The sequence below is a fragment of the Mchenga conophoros genome, linkage group LG3, assembly GCF_057382185.1.
Source record: "Mchenga conophoros isolate Kocher_MC1m ecotype Shallow Benthic linkage group LG3, M_conophoros_male_GT1.1, whole genome shotgun sequence".
Taxonomy (NCBI): domain Eukaryota; kingdom Metazoa; phylum Chordata; class Actinopteri; order Cichliformes; family Cichlidae; genus Mchenga; species Mchenga conophoros.
Window position 1 is genome coordinate 28,679,588 of NC_140528.1, and position 19,659 is coordinate 28,699,246.

Sequence of the window (19,659 nt, forward strand, 5' to 3'; positions counted from 1 at the left end):
ACAACAATCTCCTTCGTCTTCTCCACATTCAGAGAGAGATTGTTGTCAGCACACCACGTGGCCAGGCGTCTCACCTCACTTCTGTAGTCGGTCTCATCCCTGTTGCTAATGAGACCCACCACCGTTGTGTCGTCCGCAAACTTGATGAAGAGGTTGGAGCTGTATGATGGAGTGCAGTCATGGGTCAGCAGAGTGAAGAGGAGGGGGCTCAGCACACATCCCTGCGGGGCCCCCGTGTTTAAAATGATGGTGCTGGATGTATTACTGCCGACCCGTACTGCTTGAGGTCTTCCGGTGAGGAAATCCAACAGCCAGTTGCACAGTGAGGTGTTGAGCCCCAGCTGGACCAGTTTTTGAGTGAGCTGTTGGGGGATTATAGTGTTGAATGCTGAACTGAAATCTATGAACAGCATTCGAACATATGAGTCATTTTTGTCCAGGTGTGTGAGTGCCGAGTGGAGTGCAGTGGAAATGGCATCATCGGTTGAGCGGTTGGGCCGATACGCAAACTGGAAGGGATCCAGGGAGGGGGGCAGGACAGTCTTGATGTGTTGCATGACTAGTCGTTCGAAGCACTTCATCAGGATGGGAGTAAGTGCAACAGGACGGTAGTCATTAAAGCAGGAGGGAGATGACTTTTTTGGAACCGGAATGATTGTGGTGGCTTTAAAACATGTGGGGACGACAGCCTGGATGAGTGATATGTTGAAGATGTCTGTGAAGACATCAGTGAGTTCCACTGCACAGTCTCTCAGTACACGACCAGGAATGTTGTCAGGACCCGGAGCTTTACGTGCATTGATCCTGCTGAGGGATCTCCTCACGCTGTCCGGGGACAGAGTCATCACCTGGTCACCAGGAGGGGGTGGGGTCTTCTGTGCAGTGGTGCTGTTTTGGACTTCAAAGCGAGCAAAGAAAGTGTTCAGCTCGTTCAGCAGGGGGATAGTGCTATCACAGGTCTGTGGTGGGGGCTTGTAATCTGTGATGGTCTGAATGCCCCGCCACAGGCTCCGTGAGTCTCTGCTGTCTTTGAAGTGATGAGATATTTTCCTGGAGTACTGTCTCTTAGCCTCTCTGATGCCACGGGAAAGGTTGGCCCTAGCTGTCCTCAGGCTCGCCTCGTCTCCATCTCTGAAGGCAACATTCCGAGCTTTCAGCAGCCTGTAGACCTCTCCTGTCATCCATGGTTTTTGATTGGCCCGGACAGTTATGGTTTTCGTGACTGTTACATCCTCAATACACTTGTTGATGTAGGCTGTAACAGTCTCTGCGTACTCCTGGAGGTCAGTGGTGTTGTTATAGGTGGCAGCCTGCTTAAACATGTTCCAGTCTGTGGTGTTGAAGCAGTCCTGTAAAGCCTCTGAAGACCCTTCTGGCCACACTTGTATCCGCTTACGAACCGGTTTGGTGGCTTTGACGAGCGGTCTGTAAGCAGGCTACAGTGTCATAGATGCAGTTTGAAGTGTTGAAATGAGAAAAGCCCAAGTGAACACAGAAAGTGTTGTAGCAGTGTTTTATGATAATGATAAAGCATATATGAGATGATGTGGACAGTGTTTATTATTAAAGTGGGGAAGATCACAGGTATCACAGGGCAACTGTACACATGGAGAAAGGAGTTTCTCTACAGAAGACAGGAAGGAAATAAGTGTTCAGTAGAATATGGAGTAGAGTCAGTCCTTTATTATTGATTATTTTCACTGATGATCAGTGATGTGTTTCATAATATAGACAGTGGGATGGGATTTTCCCCTCGTGCAGATGATGGTGCTGTGTGTGGAAGAGAGGAAGGAACTTAGAGTTTATTACTGCAAAGATACAGGAAGTGATTTTGAAGCTGAAGGATGGTCACATGAGTGGGGTTTTAAATTTTCATTGGATCAGACCAAGGCTGTGTTTTTACAGGGAAAAGAATAAAACTAAACTAAAGTTATATAATCAAGAGTGAAGCAATTAAAATAATGTCTTGGGGTCTGGTTTGATGAGGACTAGTCCTTTTCTTTTTTCCTCTTCCAGTCTGTTTGCCTCTCAGAGCCACTGTGAGGCTGATTTTATGCTCACCATGTTGCTGGTGGCCCATGGGTCGGTCGTGCACTTCTTAGCTCTTGTATCTTTGTGCGTCCTGTCATATTCTCCTATGTTGTAGGATGCTAACAGTGTGTATAAATGACTACATGTGTGTCATAATGGTGCAGCAGGTATATTTACAGATTCAGGTTTCAGCCTCTGCCTTTGACTCAAAGGTGATAAAGTCTGAAGGATAAATGTTTACTCGTCATCTTAGGTTTCTTCTTTTAAACACTCAGACTGTGTCCAACCATGGACCTGATCACTGATCTATGTACAGAGTCATAAAGCTGATGTTTGCAGTGTGAAAACGTCTTTAAGAACATTTGTCAGCCTCATCAGCTTCATTTCTATCAGCCCTGCAGTATTTTTAGCCTCCCATCTCCCCTCTGCATCACTTCTTCTTTGTGTGGTTTCCTGCTGATCTGAGGACAGCTGTCCTTATTTTAACTGTGAGTTTCGGCTCTGTGGGCTCTCCTGGTTCCTCTTCAGATTGTGACAGATGTCAGGGATTAAACACGATTATATTTAACATGGGCAGCACGGTGGTTAGCACTGTTGCCGCACAGCAAGAAGGTCCCTAGTTCAGTTCCACCATCAGGCCGGGGTCTTTCTGTGTGGAGTTTGCATGTTCTCCCCGTGTTTTCTCTCCGGGTACTCCGGCTTCCTCCCACCGTCCAGCTTGTTGGGATAGGTTAATTGGTTAATCCAAATTGCCCATAGGTTTGAATGTGAGTGCGAATGGTTGTCTGTCCCTGTGTGTTGGCCCTGCGACAGACTGGTGACCTGTCCAGGGTGTACCCCGCCTCTCGCCCTATGACAGCTGGGATAGGCTCCAGCGCCCCCTGCGACCCTGAAAAGGATAAGTGGAAGCGAATGGATGGATGGATTTAACATCAAGGGAATCATAGCTGATTTCATCACATGTTTACACAGGTCTTTAAAACACTCCTGTTGGATCCACAACAGGATCCACTGTTGAGGTCACTAACAAACATATCTGTGGTTTCTCCACACTGACCCGATTGTCACATCAGTCACATGTCAGAGTAAAGGCCCTGTCTCTCAGTCCTGTGGCTCCATCTAGCTGTTTATAATATTCATAATCATTTCAGTTTGTGGTCAGTACAAAGTGAATGTTTCTCTTATAAACAGCCCACACTCCCAGGTTTCCTGTGTGTTTTAACTCCATCTCCCTGGATCTTTGACTCTTCTGTGAGCCCTGACTTTAAAGTTGAAAAGATCTTCACAGACTTGAATGTCCTAAATCTGTAAAAATTTCCAGCTCACAGGGACAGCAGCCTAAAAGTTCAGCTCACCGATGCTGCTGAGCTCTGAATGTGACTGACACTCTTTAATAAACCATCCCTCTGCAGATGTTCATACAGCTGTTTTACTGCTACTCTGGAGCGTTTCAGTGGGAACTCACCTGGAGGGTCTTCACACAGGTTTCTTAGGAGGACAAAGCTACGAGCACAAACAGCAGGGTAGAAAAATCCCAGTCTGTCCAACTAATCAGAGGGCTCCTTACATCACACAGTGTGGTTTATTTACATAATCAGAGCTAATCTGATAGCTAATCCAGGAGCTAATCCAATTGTTAACCCAAAGGTAATCTCGTTGCTAATATAATGTGTATGTGCTAATCAGTGAGCGAACAGGAAAGACAAAAGTAGTGAGGAATGAATGAGGAATTTAAATGTCAGACACAAAGGTTTTTTAAAAATATTCATTTATTTCTCTGTTCTTAACTGTGTTTAACAAATTTATGAAAATCATTTTTTTGATTTCCATCCATCTGTCTTCTTCCACTTATCCAGGGCCAGGTCACGGGAGCCAGCTGAGAGATTAAATCTGTATCTGTATAATCTGCATTATACTTGATGACAAGATGGCGCCGGTGTGTGTGGCTGCTCGTCTGTCGTTGTCAAGCTTGTTCATGTTTATATTATTTCTAATTTGTGTGATCAACAAAAAAAAGTCTCTGCTGGGGCATCATCACCAGACACTACTGGACCAACCTGTGGTCGAAAATATTGTGTCCTTTGGAGCTGGTGGGCAGCAACCCTGCCCCCAGTTGTATCTCGGGTTACCTGTACTGGGTTTCCACGCTACCTTCCGGGCAAAGGCGTCACAGTCGCCGGGGTAAACAAAGCGGTGGGCTGGTGAAGCTAAAGGTTGATCTAAGGAATTACTAAGGAATTGTGTTAATTGGATTACTTCCAGGATTTTTTGTGTCTCGGCGTTTCCTGGATCCTATTGATGCCTTCTTGGAGCCTGTGGTCGGCGTTGATGATGCTCCTCGGCCTCGCTGCCCATGCCCTCCCAGGCTAAACCTCCACCGTCAACACAATGGCGTGTCCAGCGGGGTGGCCTGGGGGGGCACAGGCCACCCCCCAAACCAGACTGGCCACCCCAGGTGCCACCCCAAAGGCAAAACAATAAAATTCAATCAAATATCAAATGTCCGATTATGTTTTCACGGTGACGCTCAGATATCCGAGTGTAAGTGAATGCAGCATCGCTTCTGCGCTATGCGCATCACGTTAGCAAAGGTAGGAGAGCCAAGCGCGAAAGAACTGCAGGAAACTATTCTTCGGTGAAAGAAAACGAGGACAGAATAAATGTCCCGGTAAGTAATATTAAGTTTGTTGAGTTTAGTAAACTTCGGTGAAATTAGAATACCAAGGAAAAAATAACACTTAAAGAATTATTGCAGCCGTGGAATATTTCAGACAGTATGCTACTGAGGGCAGCTAACATAAGAGTTATGAGTTATAAGATATAATCTAAGTCGTAACATTGCTGTATGGAGCTGCAGATTTGGTTGCAGGTTAACATAGCTGGACTGGCCATCGGGCATACCGGGCATGTGCCCGGTGACTTATTTTTTATTTTTTTTGTAATGGCATGAACAATGAGAGGTGGTGGATTGGCCAGATGCAGGTCGATGTGTAAAAATAACTCAGTTGTTTGATGGTGGCTATGGCGGGGCTTCCACAGAGGCAACAGGTGGATGAAGGAAGGGGAGGCAGGAGGAGAGCCCCGAGGCAGCCACCAGTCCGAGTGTCAGGTGAACTGAACTTCAGGTAAGAAGTTATGACCTGCAGTCTATCTGGGTCAGATATAAACTAAGTTTAGGTGGAGTTTATTTTCATGTTGCTGACTTTTTACTGTCAGTTCCAATAACTCGTACTGCCCGAGCTAGCATGACGGAGTTTCTGTACAGCTGTTCAGTTGCTATGATGTTACTGATAGTGAACTTTATTTTATTCATAAGGTTAGTTAGTAGAGTTGCCAACGGCTCCTTAAAAAAATGGAATGGTCCCTCAATCAGAGAAAATATTACACGTTTGTATTGAGCTGAGAAGAGACGCAGTTTGTCCCGGACTTTAGCTAGAATGGAAAAAGACACAAAGCTGGATTTATTCTGTCTTTACGCTGCACAGCTGCCTCTTCTCCTCTCATTCTCCCCCCTCCCTCTCCTGTTTCTACTTCAATCATGAAACTGATCAATGATCAGCTGATCGGCTCTCTTGTTTGTTTATCGCTCACTTTGCACCAGAAAGAGGAAACCAGCAGATGTCGCGCTAAACAACAGCAGCACGTTTAAGCTTGATCAGCTGTTGTTAGAATGTATTTAATATTAATTTCTAGTATCAGCTGATGTTTGCTGGAGCCACAGCTGTAAAGCTGCTGGTCATGATGTCGGTTTGGATATGTGGTGAGAGGGAAACATGAAGATGAAACCAGGAGATGTCCTTACTGAACCATCAGAGCTGTGATGGAGAAACAGGTTTACCTTTTAGGTGACATGAATGAGTTGAAGTTATGAACTGTTTCTGAGAGACAAATAACACCAGGATTCTTTTCTAAGCAGCTAACAGCTGGTAACTGTGCAGGGGCGGGTCTAGCAAAGTTTTGCCAGGGGGCCAGGTAGGGCATTAACAGGGAGAGGGGGGCACAAAGAAATACTTTTCTTTCTTATTCTCATTTAAAATATCTCGCTTTTATTAAATAATTATCTGAATCTTACAACCAAAGTTTTTATCTGATGTAAAATGTATAGAAATCATACATATACCAACAAGACTGTACATCACTGTCACAACAGGGTTTGTTTTCATTCAAAGTCTTTATGGCTTTAATACCTGGTGGGTCGATCTGTAGTCAAAATGCCCGATTTTCTGTCCCAGTCCAGCCCTGCAGGTTAATACTGGCAGTGTCACCATGCCAGCTGACTGTATTTTATCATCAGCCAGTGTTGTTCTTTATCAATATTACCAAAGTTTACCATAAGGCAGCATAGAAAGTATTTACTTGCTTTCAGGTTTTATTCAAATGTTAGTCTTTTCAGTTGTTTCTCCACTTTTTTCCTGTTTCAAAATCAAACACCAGTTTGTGAGAAGATTATCTTCTTTTTTTAACAGGCAGATAAAGTTTTGCATTGGCTAATTTGTCAATTGTTTGTTACAGATGTTCATATTTTAATATTCAAAAATGTTTTTGCCCAAAACATATGTGCACTACATGTCAGTAAAAATACTATGCAAATATTGCTGTCCTTGAATGCTGAGTAAACACTGACTGATTGTATCTCTTGTACTTTATCAACGCAGTATCTAAAAACTTTGCACCGTAGTGGTTAAAATCTCATTCTAATAAGAGTTAAAAGTGCATTTGGTTATTAGGTTTACAGGGTTATTGAATTATGGTTAACGGTTGGTAGAATTGTTTTTAACATTATCTGCCAATTACATCTGCCACCCTTCTCCAAATCTGTGCCCCTACCTGGCCCCCCCAACAAAAGTTTTCTAGACACGCCACTGCTCTGAACACACAGTGAACCTGCTGTTCTTGGAGGCTAAATGTGTGGGGCTGTGCTCACAGGAGGCTGTGGGCAGTGTGCATGGTGGGGATGTCTGCAGTTCTCTTGAAGCGGGGAGTTCCTCTGCTAATGAGATGTCCATGTTATCTGTATTTGTCCCATTACCTTTGTAGTTGGTGATGTGTTTCAGGCCCTCCCATACCCTTCTGGAGTCGTATTCAGAGAGGAGATCTGATAACTTGTTTGAATAGTCCAGTTTTGCTGCTCTTGCTCTGCTGTACATGTCCTGGTCCCCAGATTTGTATGTACAGGGTGGGCCATTTCTATGGATACACCGTAATAACATGGGAATGGTTGGTGATATTAAAGTCCTGTTTGTGGCACATTAGTATATGTGAGGGGGCAAACTCCTCAAGATGGGCGGTGACCATGGTGGCCATTTAGAAGTCGGCCATCTTGGATACAACTTTTGTTTTTTCAATAAGAAGAGGGCCATGTGACACATCAAACTTATTGGTAATGTCACAAGAAAAACAATGGTGTGCTTGGTTTCAACGTAACTTTATTCTTTCATGAGTTATTTATAAGTTTCTGACCACTTATAAAATGTGTTCAATGTGCTCCCCATTGTGTTGGATTGTCAATGCAAACCTCTTCTCCCACTCTTCACACACTGATAGCAACACCACAGGAGAAATGCCAGCACAGGCATCCAGTATCCGTAGTTTCAGGTGCTGCACATCTCGTATCTTCACATCATAGGCAATTGCCTTCAGATGACCCCAAAGATAAAAGTCTAAGGGGGTCAGATTCGGAGACCTTGGGGGCCATTCAACTGGCCCACGACGACCAATCCACTTTCCAGGAAACTGATCATCTAGGAATGCTCGGACCTGCACCCATAATGTGGTGGTGCACCATCTTGCTGGAAAAACTCAGGGAACGTGCCAGCTTCAGTGCATAAAGAGGGAAACACATCATCATCTAGCAATTTCAAATATCCAGAGGCCTTGAGGTTTCCACTGATGAAGAATGGACCCACTATCGTTGTGCCCCATATACCACACCAAACCATCACTTTTGTTGGTCCAACAGTCTTGGAGGGATCCATCCAATGTGGGTTAGTGTCAGACCATTAGCGGTGGTTTTGTTTGTTAACTTCACCATTCACATAAAAGTTTGCCTCATCACTGAACAAAATCTTCTGCGTGAACTGAGGGTCCTGTTCCAATTTTTTTTTGCCCATTCTGCAAATTCTGTGGCCGATCTGGGTCATCCTCGCTGAGATGCTGCAGTAGCTGGAGTTTGTAAGGGTGCCATTTGTGAGTAGCTAATATCCGCTGAAGGGATGTTGGACTAATGCCGCTCTCCAGTGACATGCGGCGAGTGCTACGCTGTGGGCTCTTGCTGAATGAAGCTAGGACAGCCACTGATGTTTCTTCATTAGTGACAGTTTTCTTGCGTCCACATTTTGGCAAATCCAACACTGAACCAGTTTCACGAAACTTAGCCAGCAGTTTGCTAACTGTAGCATGGAGATGGGTGGTCTCGTAGGGTGTCTGCATTGAAATCTGCTGCAATGACCCGGTTACTGCGTTCACCAGATATCAACATGATTTCACTCCTCACGTGTTAACCTCTTCGACATGTCAATGGCTGTGAACAAAGAGAAACTTGAAAATAACTCATGAAAGAATAAAGTTACGTTGAAACCAAGCACACCATTGTTGTTCTTGTGACATTACCAATAAGTTTGATGTGTCACATGACCCTCTTCCTATTGAAAAAACAAAAGTTGTATCCAAGATGGCCGACTTCTAAATGGCCACCATGGTCACCACCCATCTTGAGGAGTTTGCCCCCTCACATATACTAATGTGCCACAAACAGGACTTTAATATCACCAACCATTCCCATGTTGTTACGCTGTATCCATATAAATGGCCCACCGTGTAGAGTTGTGTGCCTTTGACATGCCTGAAGCTTACTTGTCATCCAGGGTTTACGGTCTGTCGCACACGCTTTTCCGTGGTGACAGTGTCCATGCAGTGTTTGATGTAACCCAGCACTGCGGTTGTGTGAGTCTCTAGGTCATCCTGTTCAGATACACTCTGTGCGCAAAACAGCCCTGCAGCTGAGCTTCCTCAGAAAAGGTGTTAATGGTTCTGATGGTGGGCTTTGTCCTTTTCCTGAGTGGTGTGTGTGCTGGGACAATGATGAACTTTAGCTTGGTACATGATAACTACAGGCTGCGGCGCAGTAAAGTAAGCCCCGCCCTCACCAACCACACAGTGTGGCCACATGGAGCTCAGCCAGTGAAACACTTCATGTGTTAAACTTGTTAAAGGGGAAGTGATGAAGCTGAAGGCGTCTCTCTGCTCAGACTGATGTTCAGTCGTCATCCAGACACCATGAAGACTCCGTGTGTCTCTCTGCTCCTCGGTGAGTCAAACTCAGAGCTGCTGCTCATTTATTCATCAGCATTAAACTGAAGGGAACCTCTGCTACACACAGCCGGGAATGTGGGGAACTGTGATGCAGGACAGAGACACAGACACTAAATCCACACTGTGAAATCTCATCAGCTCCCAGAACTAAAAAAAAACTAATAAAACTTGTTGCCTCAAAAAAACAGAGTAAAGCTTAAGACGACTATATTAGGACAACTTATTCATTAAGTGTAGAGTTCTAAGAATAACTTGATGATTCTGACTGTGTAACACTGATTGTTCACCCACTGACAAACATGAAGTTCTGCTACATCAAAAAACAACTTGTAGTAACTTATATTAATATAACACTGTATGCAAATGTGAACAAAAGAGAATAATTAACAACACTTCTTGTAGGGGTGTTTAAATCAGCACAACTTTTATTTTGAAATGTAAAACAATATATCAGCCAACATCCTGGACACTGTTCTGCTGAACAACAACAGTTATGCTGTCATCACTGTTAATGTTACAATGAAACGACGTCTCAGATTTAATTATTCTTATTATTAGTTTATTATTATTAGTTAAGGCTTTCCACAACTTTATTCTGGTGATCTGCAGAATAATTTGGCCACAAAACAAATGTCACTGTTCAAAAAGTTGCAGACTTCACTATATACAGTGCAGACAGTGTGGACCCTCTAAACTAAGTCTGTAGGATATGATCTTTGAATGAATGCAGACCAAACTGTCGTTGTATTTACTTACACAGCATGTCTTGTAGGATTAACTGGAGTCATCAGCAACAGCACAGAGCAGTCACATCTCAGGTCTAATAACAGAAGACAGGAAACTAAAGCACAAAGGAAGCAGCAAGTAAAGCAGTTTGATGTAAAGTATGATTAAAGTTCAGCCTGATTAACATAAATGTGACAGCTACTAACATATTGTGGGAAGTAAACTGTAACCAAAATACTTCCCACTCAGCTGATGTCTTTCTGTCCAACAGCTGCTCTTCTAGACTTGTAAGAGTTTGATGTGATGTGAAAAGCTGCCACAAAGAATTAAAATAAATACAGAGGTTAAGAAGATGCAGTTCATATGTTGTAAAAGTGGGTTGAAAACAAGCTCCGCCCCTAACAGCTGGGCTCTTATCTGGTATCTGCTCACGTTTCTATTTCAAACAATCAACAGAAAACTTCACTGAGAGATTTTATATGTTTTTAAAGCTGTGGCTTAATTTTTAAGTAACATGAGCCCAGAGGCAGCAGCAACACTAGGCTAACACTAGCTAGCTAGCAAGTTCATAAACCTGGTGCTAAACTGAGAGAAGGCACAAAAACAGTTTGAATAAGAGTAAAGATTTACTCACTGAGTCAGTGTATCAGGTAAAGATCCACAGCAATGCCAACAATGATCTCTTGAGCTGAAGCTTCTCCAGCTTTGCTCAACATATTCCAGAAAAAAATGGCGGCACCATGAACGAACCATTACGCGGACTGATCTGTGAGAGGAGGACGGTGGTGACGTGGCATTTTCAAACCATATAGTCAAAACTTCCAGCTTACTGAGTTTTTCTAATTTAAGACAACTCAAATAAACTGATCAGCTCTTTGAATAAAAAGTACTGGTAACTTACGTAACCTGAGATCTAATAACAAGCTGATGAAAATTGAGTTCAGTCTACTTAATGTTTACCATCGTTTAATAACAGTTTACAAAAACAATGCCATCAGGTCATGAATTTAAATAAAAACTTTGGACTTTTATACACATTAATAATTCGCCAGTACACCAGAGTGACTACACGCTAATAATTATGGTTAAACAAGCAGGAAGAGCATTTTAAAATACTGATTTCAGTGGTCTAGGACACTGTGTACATGAAACGGTGTATAAAACACAACACTTGGTGATTAAACCATAAAATAGTTTCATTAAAAAGGAATAGAATAGAATAATCCTTTAATTGTCCCACAGGGGAAATTAGGGTTTAACAGCGGCAAGAAAGACACATATACAAACAAACAGTACACAAGACACAGGACAGAAACATACACAATTTTTACATATTTACATGAAGGACAATGGTTACCAAAAACTGAGTACCATACCATTATTAAAGTAAATTAAATTAAATACAGATAAGAGGCAAACCTTGGTTATAGTGTGAATCGGTTGATTAACTTATTGCAGTTACAGCATTGATGTAAACATCTGTGTTTGTTGGGAGCAGTTCAGATTGTGCAGTCTGACAGCTGCAGGGAGGAAGGACCTGCAGAAACGCTCCTTCATGCATCGAGGATGCAGCAGTCTGTCACTGCAGCAGCTCTTCAGCAACATCTGCATGCATGGGCTGGGAGACTCTGTCCATCAGAGATGTTATTTTGGCCAGAGTCCTTCTGTCTCCACCACCTGCACTGGGTCCAGGTGCATCCCAGCACAGAGCTGGCCTTCCTGATGAGTTTATCCAGCCTCTTCCTCTCAGCTGTCGATAAACTGCTGCTCCAACATACAACACTGTAAAAAATGACACCACAGAGTCATAGAAGGTCTTTAAAAGCGCTCCCTGGACTCCAAATGACCTCAGCCGCCTCAGCAGGTAGAGTCTGCTCTGACCCTTCCTGTAAAGAGCATCAGTGTTGTGGCTCCAGTCCAGTTTATTATTCAGGTGAACACCCAGGTACCTATAAGAGTCCACTATCTCAATGTCCACTCCCTGGATGTTCACCGGTGTCAGTGTGGTGGGTCTGCTGACACCAGTCCACAAAGTCCAGAGTCCACTGTCTGTACTCTGAGTCGTCCTCACCTGTGATGAGGCGACTATGGCAGAGTCGTCAGAGAACTTCTGTAGGTGGCAGCGTGGGGAGTTGATGGAGACGTCTGCAGTGTAGAGGGTGAAGAGGAACGGTGCCAGCACAGTTCCCTGTGGGGCCCCCGTACTGCAGACCAGCGTGTCAGAGACACAGCCCTGTGTCCTCACATACTGTGGGCGTTCTGTGAGGTAGTCCAGCATCCACTGGGACATGTGGTGGTCCACTCCCGATAGCTCCAGCTTGTCTCTCAGAAGTCGTGGCTGGATGGTGTTGAAAGCACTGCAGAAATCAAAGAACATGATCCTCACAGTCCTTCCAGGCTTCTCCAGGTGAGTCAGAGCTCGGTGCAGGAGGTAGATGATGGCGTCCTTTGACCAAATTCAGCGTCGTAGCCTGACTATGCCACTGTTATGTATGTGATTGGTCTTTAGAACCAATGTCACCGTTTCACAGACAAGACTACAGGCCTTCCTGGAGGTGATTTCCTTTACGGGAAAATAGGAATATTCAGGTAAATACGTGAAAAAGTGCACACTCCTCAGGAAATAGCATCTCTGTATTACTGCTGCCTCATTTCACTCACCTTTAAAACCATGTGTCTTGGGAGTGATGGGGGTAGGTACAGGTCTGTGCGTGGGTGGATTTTCAGTGCTGACTCTTCCATCCACCTTAAAGAGCTCAGCACAGGCCACAGAGAGCACCCTGTTCTCAATATGATGCTAATCCTACTAACTACATGTGACTTCCTGCTGACTTCCACTCGACTGGAAACCAGTGAGAAAACAACCAAATATTTCCAAAGAAAAAAACTTGAATGCTGATCATAAACCCTGGAGAACTGCTGCTCAAGAGCACTTCAACCTCCCTCCGTGATACTTTGACCTTGGCCTCCAGTCTCCTTCTCCATGGAGGCCACTGCTGCTTGTAGCATCTCACTGATCTCTCCTGCCGTGGTGTAGATGAGCTGGTTGCAGTAGGTGTGGTCCTGCATTCACATCATCTAGTAGATCTTCTGAGGGTACTTCATGTAGTCTTGGTAACTGTGTGTGTGTGTGTGTGTGTGTGTGTGTGTGTGTGTGTGTGTGTGTATGCGTGTGTGTGTTTGTATGCGTGTGTGTGTGTGTGTGTGTGTGTGAGCCATACACACAATAGAGATAGAAACCCATCTGTTCTCTGATTGTTAAATTTGTGATTGACATGACATTGACCAATGAGCTGAAAGGAAGAAAAACAAGCGAGGGAACTTGAGTGAAGAGTTTTACACGTAGTTTTTGCTTTTTATCTGTAATCTGACCTTAATTAAAACATTGTAACTTGTGTACATATTTTTACACACATTCTCATCTATGGATGCACAAACAGAGTTTTCAGATATTTTGGTTTACAGGGTTAAAACTGAGTTCACTACTAGGCAGTCTGATTTAAAATATTTATGAGCACAATTTGAAACAAACCCAAAATGCTGTTCCTACTGTGGGAACTCTGTCTGATCATTTGACGTAACAACATGGCTTACGTCCTTTCTGACATAAAGCCTGGTTTATTTATTTTTCTCAGTGCTGTATAACCACCAGGAAGGATGATTCCCACGATACATGTTCTGGTCAGGTGTCCCTACGATGTACCAAAGACAAGGATAGGTGTGTGTGTGTGTGTGTGTGTGTGTGTGTGTGTGTGTGTGTGTGTGTGTGTGTGTGTGTGTGTGCGTGTGTGTGTGTGTGCGTGTGCGTGCGTGTGCGTGTGTGTATGTGTAATGACCATGTAAACCAGGTGTATTAAACTATAGTTTAAAGAGGTCGTGTCAGAGACGATGTCTTGAAGTCCAGAGGATCAACATAAATACACAGATGCAGATGTAGATGCAACATAGCAGTAAACACACATGTAAGACTGTTCTTATGCATGATGCTACATTTCAACATAACACAATGTGATGCATGTTCAAAGGGAGATAAATAAAAAGAGAAAGAACTTGAACGTCCTCTTTTCTGTTTCACACACTGACTGTGTCTCAGTTATACTGGTAACACATCTCAACCACAGTTTCCACTCTCCTGTGCTTTTGCATGTTTCTGCTCTGTGAGTAAACTGAGCTCTAGCTTGTGCTGCCAGGATTTTAACCCTGGCTGACTCTGAGCCTCACACACATGTGGAGGAGCTCACTGATGAGCTGGGAACCACATTTAGCTGTGATCATGTTGAGTGTGGAGAAAAGTGCTTTAGTGTGTGGAGCCAAACATGGTGACGATGCTCAGAGTCAAAGCTGAGAAACTCTGCCTGCTTGTGACCTCTGACCTTTAGTGACCTCTGACCTCCTGTTGCAGGTGTGTGTGTGCTGCTGCTGTCTGCACCGACTGTTTCTGCAGGTGAGTTGATGATGTGAAAACCATCAGTGAGACTCCAACAAGAACACAAATACACTTACTGTGTGTGTGTGTGTGTGTGTGTGTGTGCGCGTGTGTGTGTTCGTGTGCGTGTGTGTGTGCGTGTGTCTGTGTGCGTGTGTGTGTCTGTGTGCGTGTGTGTGTCTGTGTGCGTGTGTGTGCGTGTGTGCGTGTGTGCGTGTGTGTGTTCGTGTGCGTGTGTGTGTGCGTGTGTGTGCGTGTGTGTGCGTGTGTGCGTGTGTGTGTGCGTGTCTGTGTGTGTGTGTGTGTGTCTGTGTGCGTGTGTGTCTGTGTGTGTGTGTGTGTGTGTGCGTGTGTGTGCGTGTGTGCGTGTGTGTGTGCGTGTCTGTGTGTGTGTGTGTGTGTCTGTGTGCGTGTGTGTCTGTGTGTGTGTGTGTGTGTGTCCTCCAGTGTCTCTGTCTGTCAGTCCAAACCTTCAGCAGGTCTTCAGAGGATCTTCTTCAGTGTCTCTGAGTTGTGTTGATGATGGACAGACAGCTGATGGATGGACAGTGAAGAGGACCAGAGGAGGACTCACTGAGGACTGTGGAGCAGCTGGTTCAGAGTTCTGGATGAAGTTTGGTTCCTCGTGTTTTGTGGATCTTTCTGCTCCCAGTGAAACCTTCTGGTGTGAGGACTCCTCTGGACAGCAGAGTGACAACGTCTCCCTCAGTGTCCAATCAGACACTACAGGTGAGATGTTCCAGCTGTGTCTCTGTCTCTGTGTGACTCTGCTCTCATTAACTCTGTTTGTCTCTGATGGTCAGATAAAGATGTCATCCTGGAGATCCCTGCACTTCCTGTGAGGACAGGAAGTGATGTCATTCTGCGCTGCAGGAAGAGGAATGGTGCCACAGTCAGAGCTTATTTCTTCATCAAAGGAAGTTCTGTTGGTCATAAACCACCAGAGCACAACATCACTAACATCACGCAGGCTGATGAAGGTCTCTACTGGTGTTCTACTGATGAGGGTGGAAAGTCTCCTCAGAGCTCTCTGAGGGTCAGAGGTCAGAACACTGACATCACTTCCTGTTTAAAAAATGATGTAACATTGTGACCTGATAATAAACTGACTGAACCATCTTCATCATCTCTCCTCCAGATCCTCCCAAAATCATCCATCCTCCTCCCCCTCACTGTCCTCCTCCTCCTCACTGTCCTCCTCCTCCAAGCACCTCCACAAACGTTGCTCCTCCTGTAAAAACTGCTCTTACATGTCCTCCCTGTACTTCTCCTCCTCCTCCTCCCTCTCTCCTGGTCCCAGTTGCAGGAGGTGTGGTCTCCGTGGTTCTCCTGGTTCTGGTTCTGGGTGGAGTCCTGTTCCTCTGCAGTAAACTAAAAGGTGATAAACCTGCACAGAAGTAAAAGTCCTGTTCCTTTATCGCTTAAAGCTGACGAGAGCAGCCGCGCTCCCGTCAACTCTTTTAAAACCTGCTGCAGGACGAGTTGGAACAATAATGTTTGTGCGTCTGAAAACAGAGGAGTTGTGTTTACACATCACACATTCAGCTGGTCCCAGGTTTCCTTCCACTCATGTGTCTGCAGGAACAACAAGTTCACAGCACTTCCTACTGTCTGACAAACACCATCAGAGGGCCCGGTGGTGCCAGTGTCCGGCAGCCTCGCCTCTGTCAGTGCGCCCCAGGGTGGCTGTGGCTACAATGTAGCTGCCATCACCAGTGTGTGAATGTGTGTGTGAATGGGTGGATGACTGGATATGTAAAGCGCTTTGGGGTCCTTAGGGACGAGTAAAGCGCTGTATAAATACAGGCCATTTACCATCACGCTGTCAGCACGAACCATCACATGAGTTCGATGTGCACCATTACTCCTCCTGTGCTGATGTTGCTCTGTGTGATGTAGGAGGTCGGGGAGCAGAGCTGTGGAGCTGTGGAGGTGACGGCTGTCTGAGACGGAGCGTCTGCCTCTGCTGTGAGTCTCCTTCATGCTTCTCCACATGTATTATCTGTGTTTCCACCACTGGAGGGCGCTGTGGGTTATTGATGTGTGGGAACAGCCAATCACTGCAGTCTGAATGCTTCTCTTTGGTCATGTGACCATTTGATCTCTGATCAGTGCGTTCTTCAGTTTCAGGCCTGTTTCTGCTGACTGCTGCAGGTGAGCTGATGTTCCTACACCTGTCTGTCCTCATCATGACCTCTGACCTTTGGTGACCTTTAGTGACCTCTGTCCTGTTGCAGGTGTGTGTGTGCTGCTGCTGTCTGCTCTGACCGTTTCTACAGGTGAGTTGAAGGTAACGGGAACTCTGAGGTGATGTAGGTGCTCTGTGGTGGCTGCTCCATCATCATGTCTAACAATCCTCTGTCAGCCTCTTCTTCTTCTTCTCTCCTTTATCTGACTTAATGTTGACAGCTGATAAATAAAGCTTCAGCTTCTCTGTTCAGGTTTTCATGCTAACAGTAAGAGCTGCTGTTTTTAATGTTTCACTGCTGTTTGAACAACTTTTAAACGTTGTGACTTTTTGACACCACGTCATTCTGAACTTCTGAGAGACCTTTTTAGAGAAAACGATGTGTGTTATGGCACAAAGCTGGTCTGCTCCTTTGTTCAGGGTCTGACTGGGATGTTGGTTCTGATTCTGAACACATTAAAAGGCTCCATCAGCTTCTGGAGTCACAGCCGCTCTTCTTTTTCTTGAGCCTGGACTTTTTGCAGCAGTTTGTGGGATCTTCAAGAGTCACAGGCTGCAAATTTGTCCATGATGATGAGTCATGTGTTTCTAGCAGCAGGGTCTGAAACTGCAGTATGAGGTTCTGAGACCAGCTACAAACATGAGAAACAAGCACAGAGGACTGCAGACGACAGGAAGTTATAAAACTAAATCAGACTCAGGGTTAGCTAACACGTCTAAGGAGGCTGGAAGGAAACTTCTTGTCTGCAGGAGGACACTTCCACCTCCTGAGGGTGGAAGAAAAAAGGAGACTTCTGAAAGTTTGGTGAAGACGGTTCAGCTCAGATCCTCCAACATGACTGAGCATCACTCAACATCCTCAGAGCACAGACGACTTAAAATCAGACAAAACAGGCTACCCTGACCTCCTCTGTGTCCTCCTCCTGACTCCCCTCTCTGTGTCCTCCTCTTTCAGCTCCTCCTCCTCCCTGTGAGTCTGTGCTCAGACTCGTCTGCCATCTAGTGGTCTTCTGTCCGTACTGCATCTCCACTGGTCTGCTGCTGTCCATGTGCTGCAGCAGGAAGACACCGAACAAACCGGCCGTCTCCATGGAGATGAGCCAGTGTGATGGAGGAGGTCAGGGACTGGCTGAAGATGGTGATGATGTCACTGCTGATGTCACCACTGAGCATGCCTTCTGAGCTGCAGACTGACAGCATCTGCAGTATTTCTGTATCTTGGTTCCTCTTTTGCTGTGTTGGAGAAAAGTTCTAGTGTTTGCTGTCAGTATGTCTTAGTTAGGTTTGAGTTTATCGCTTCATCCCTGTTTCCTGTGTAAGTCTGTCCTCTGTGCATGTCTCTTAAGTCATGTGTCCTCTGTCTGTATTGTGCCTCCTGTACATTCTCCCAGTGCATCATGTGCGTCTCCTCCCGTTGTCCTCCAAGTTCGTCTAGTTCTTCCGTTCTTCCCTCCCGTCTCCTGTGTCATGTTGTGTGAATTAGTGTTTCCTGTTTTACTTTGACAGTGCCACGTCCTGTGTTCAGTGTGTATAGCTTTGCTTCCTGTGTGTCGTCAGGTCCACTCTCCCTAATGACCCTTGTGTGCTTATGTTGTGTCTGTTTTCCTCTGTCAGTTTGCCTGTTTCCTGTGTCTCTCACGTCATGGTCTAGTTCATCCTGGTCTCATGTTCCAGTTTTCCTTGTTTTTTGCTTTATTTTCCCCAGTTTAGTCAGTGAGTCCAGTCCTGGTTTCACATTTTATGTATGTCAACATTTCCAGCCTCAATAAATGACTCTCCTTCCGTTCAACCTCACTCTCGCCTCAGTTGTCTACATTTGGCTCCTCCTCTTCTCTCCACATGATGTGTTGTTGCCGATTGTGACGCCGTGGAGCTCTGATGTGTAAGTCAGTAAGTTTACCTCAGCATACGAGGTGAAAAACTAACTTCATCGTCTTTAAATTTGTTACTGAGGTCTGGACGATGAACACAGCCCTGTAAACCCTCCCACTGATACTACAGGATATTCTCTTACCCAATAGCATGGTCACTGCTAAATAAACACAAAATCATACATGTTTCCATGAAAAATGTCCTGATGCACGCTCAGTGATCCAGGTAAGGAGATCCCTAAAGGTTGACCATAGATCTGACCTGTGTGACCTCTGAGGCTCCATCACTGAGTGTATTCAGCAGATACAGACACAAACATTTCCTCTGTTCATGTCAGTGTGCAGTGCTGTTTACACAGCATCCACCTGACCGCTGAGACTGGGAGGAGTCACAGCTCCTGGGTGGGCAGGGCCAGGAAAACTACCAGATTAAACCTGTGGACCCAGCTGCTGTGGATCCAGCTGCTGTGGATCCAGCTGCTGTGGAGCTCTCAGTGGAATATCCTGAGCAATAACTTCAGATTTAATTGAGGTTAACTGCGTTTGTGCTTGCTGCTTCTTCGTACGAGGGTCAGAGTTCACAGGTCAGATGCATCACTCAGATCCAGGTTTGTCCAGAGACAACGACGGCTGCAGGACCTGAGCCAGAGAGCAGCAGGACTGACTCCACCCAACTGTGCTGGACGCTGAAATATGTAAATAACTACTGAACATATTTAACTCACACTAGAAGAGAGAAAACGTCGACTGTTAAAACTGAGAAAATGAACCACGTTAATAAAATGAGCTCCTTTTTAATTGGCTGACATAGAAAGAGCATGTTAGAGAGGCAGGCAGACAGACATGTTCCTCACTGTGAACATCTCATCATCTACAGAACATGATCTCATCAGGAGACTCAGGGTTCAGTTAACCTTTGACCTTCAGCAGAGCTGCTTTGACCTTTGACCTCCAGATGAGACCACAATGGAGGAACAGCGTTGTCTCCTCAACAGAGGATCGGTTTGATCAGACACTGCTGGGACTGAGGAGTCTTTCTAATTCGTCGGTTTATGTGGAAATGAACGTCTTCAGGAAAGATAAGCTCAGCTCTGGTTAAAAACAAG

At 45.1% G+C, this 19,659-nt stretch overlaps 1 protein-coding gene across 2 annotated transcripts; it reads left to right on the forward strand.

Moving 5' to 3' along the window:
* Positions 1–4,637: 4,637 nt before the first annotated feature.
* On the forward strand, positions 4,638–18,469 carry LOC146577998 (uncharacterized). Of its 2 annotated transcripts, XM_085256708.1 has the most exons (11): positions 4,638–4,699; positions 5,071–5,156; positions 9,243–9,337; positions 14,471–14,512; positions 14,942–15,223; positions 15,298–15,537; positions 15,633–15,872; positions 16,394–16,462; positions 16,619–16,648; positions 16,732–16,773; positions 17,638–18,469. In XM_085256708.1, exons 3-11 carry the CDS (start codon positions 9,283–9,285, stop codon positions 17,862–17,864), a joined length of 1,227 nt encoding a protein of 408 aa, XP_085112834.1. In that variant the 5' UTR covers positions 4,638–4,699; positions 5,071–5,156; positions 9,243–9,282; the 3' UTR covers positions 17,865–18,469. The 2 variants fall into 2 exon arrangements, with proteins under 2 accessions (XP_085112834.1, XP_085112824.1); XM_085256698.1 differs by lacking the exon at positions 4,638–4,699 and having other exon boundaries at positions 4,707–5,156.
* The last annotated feature ends 1,190 nt before the right edge of the window (positions 18,470–19,659 follow it).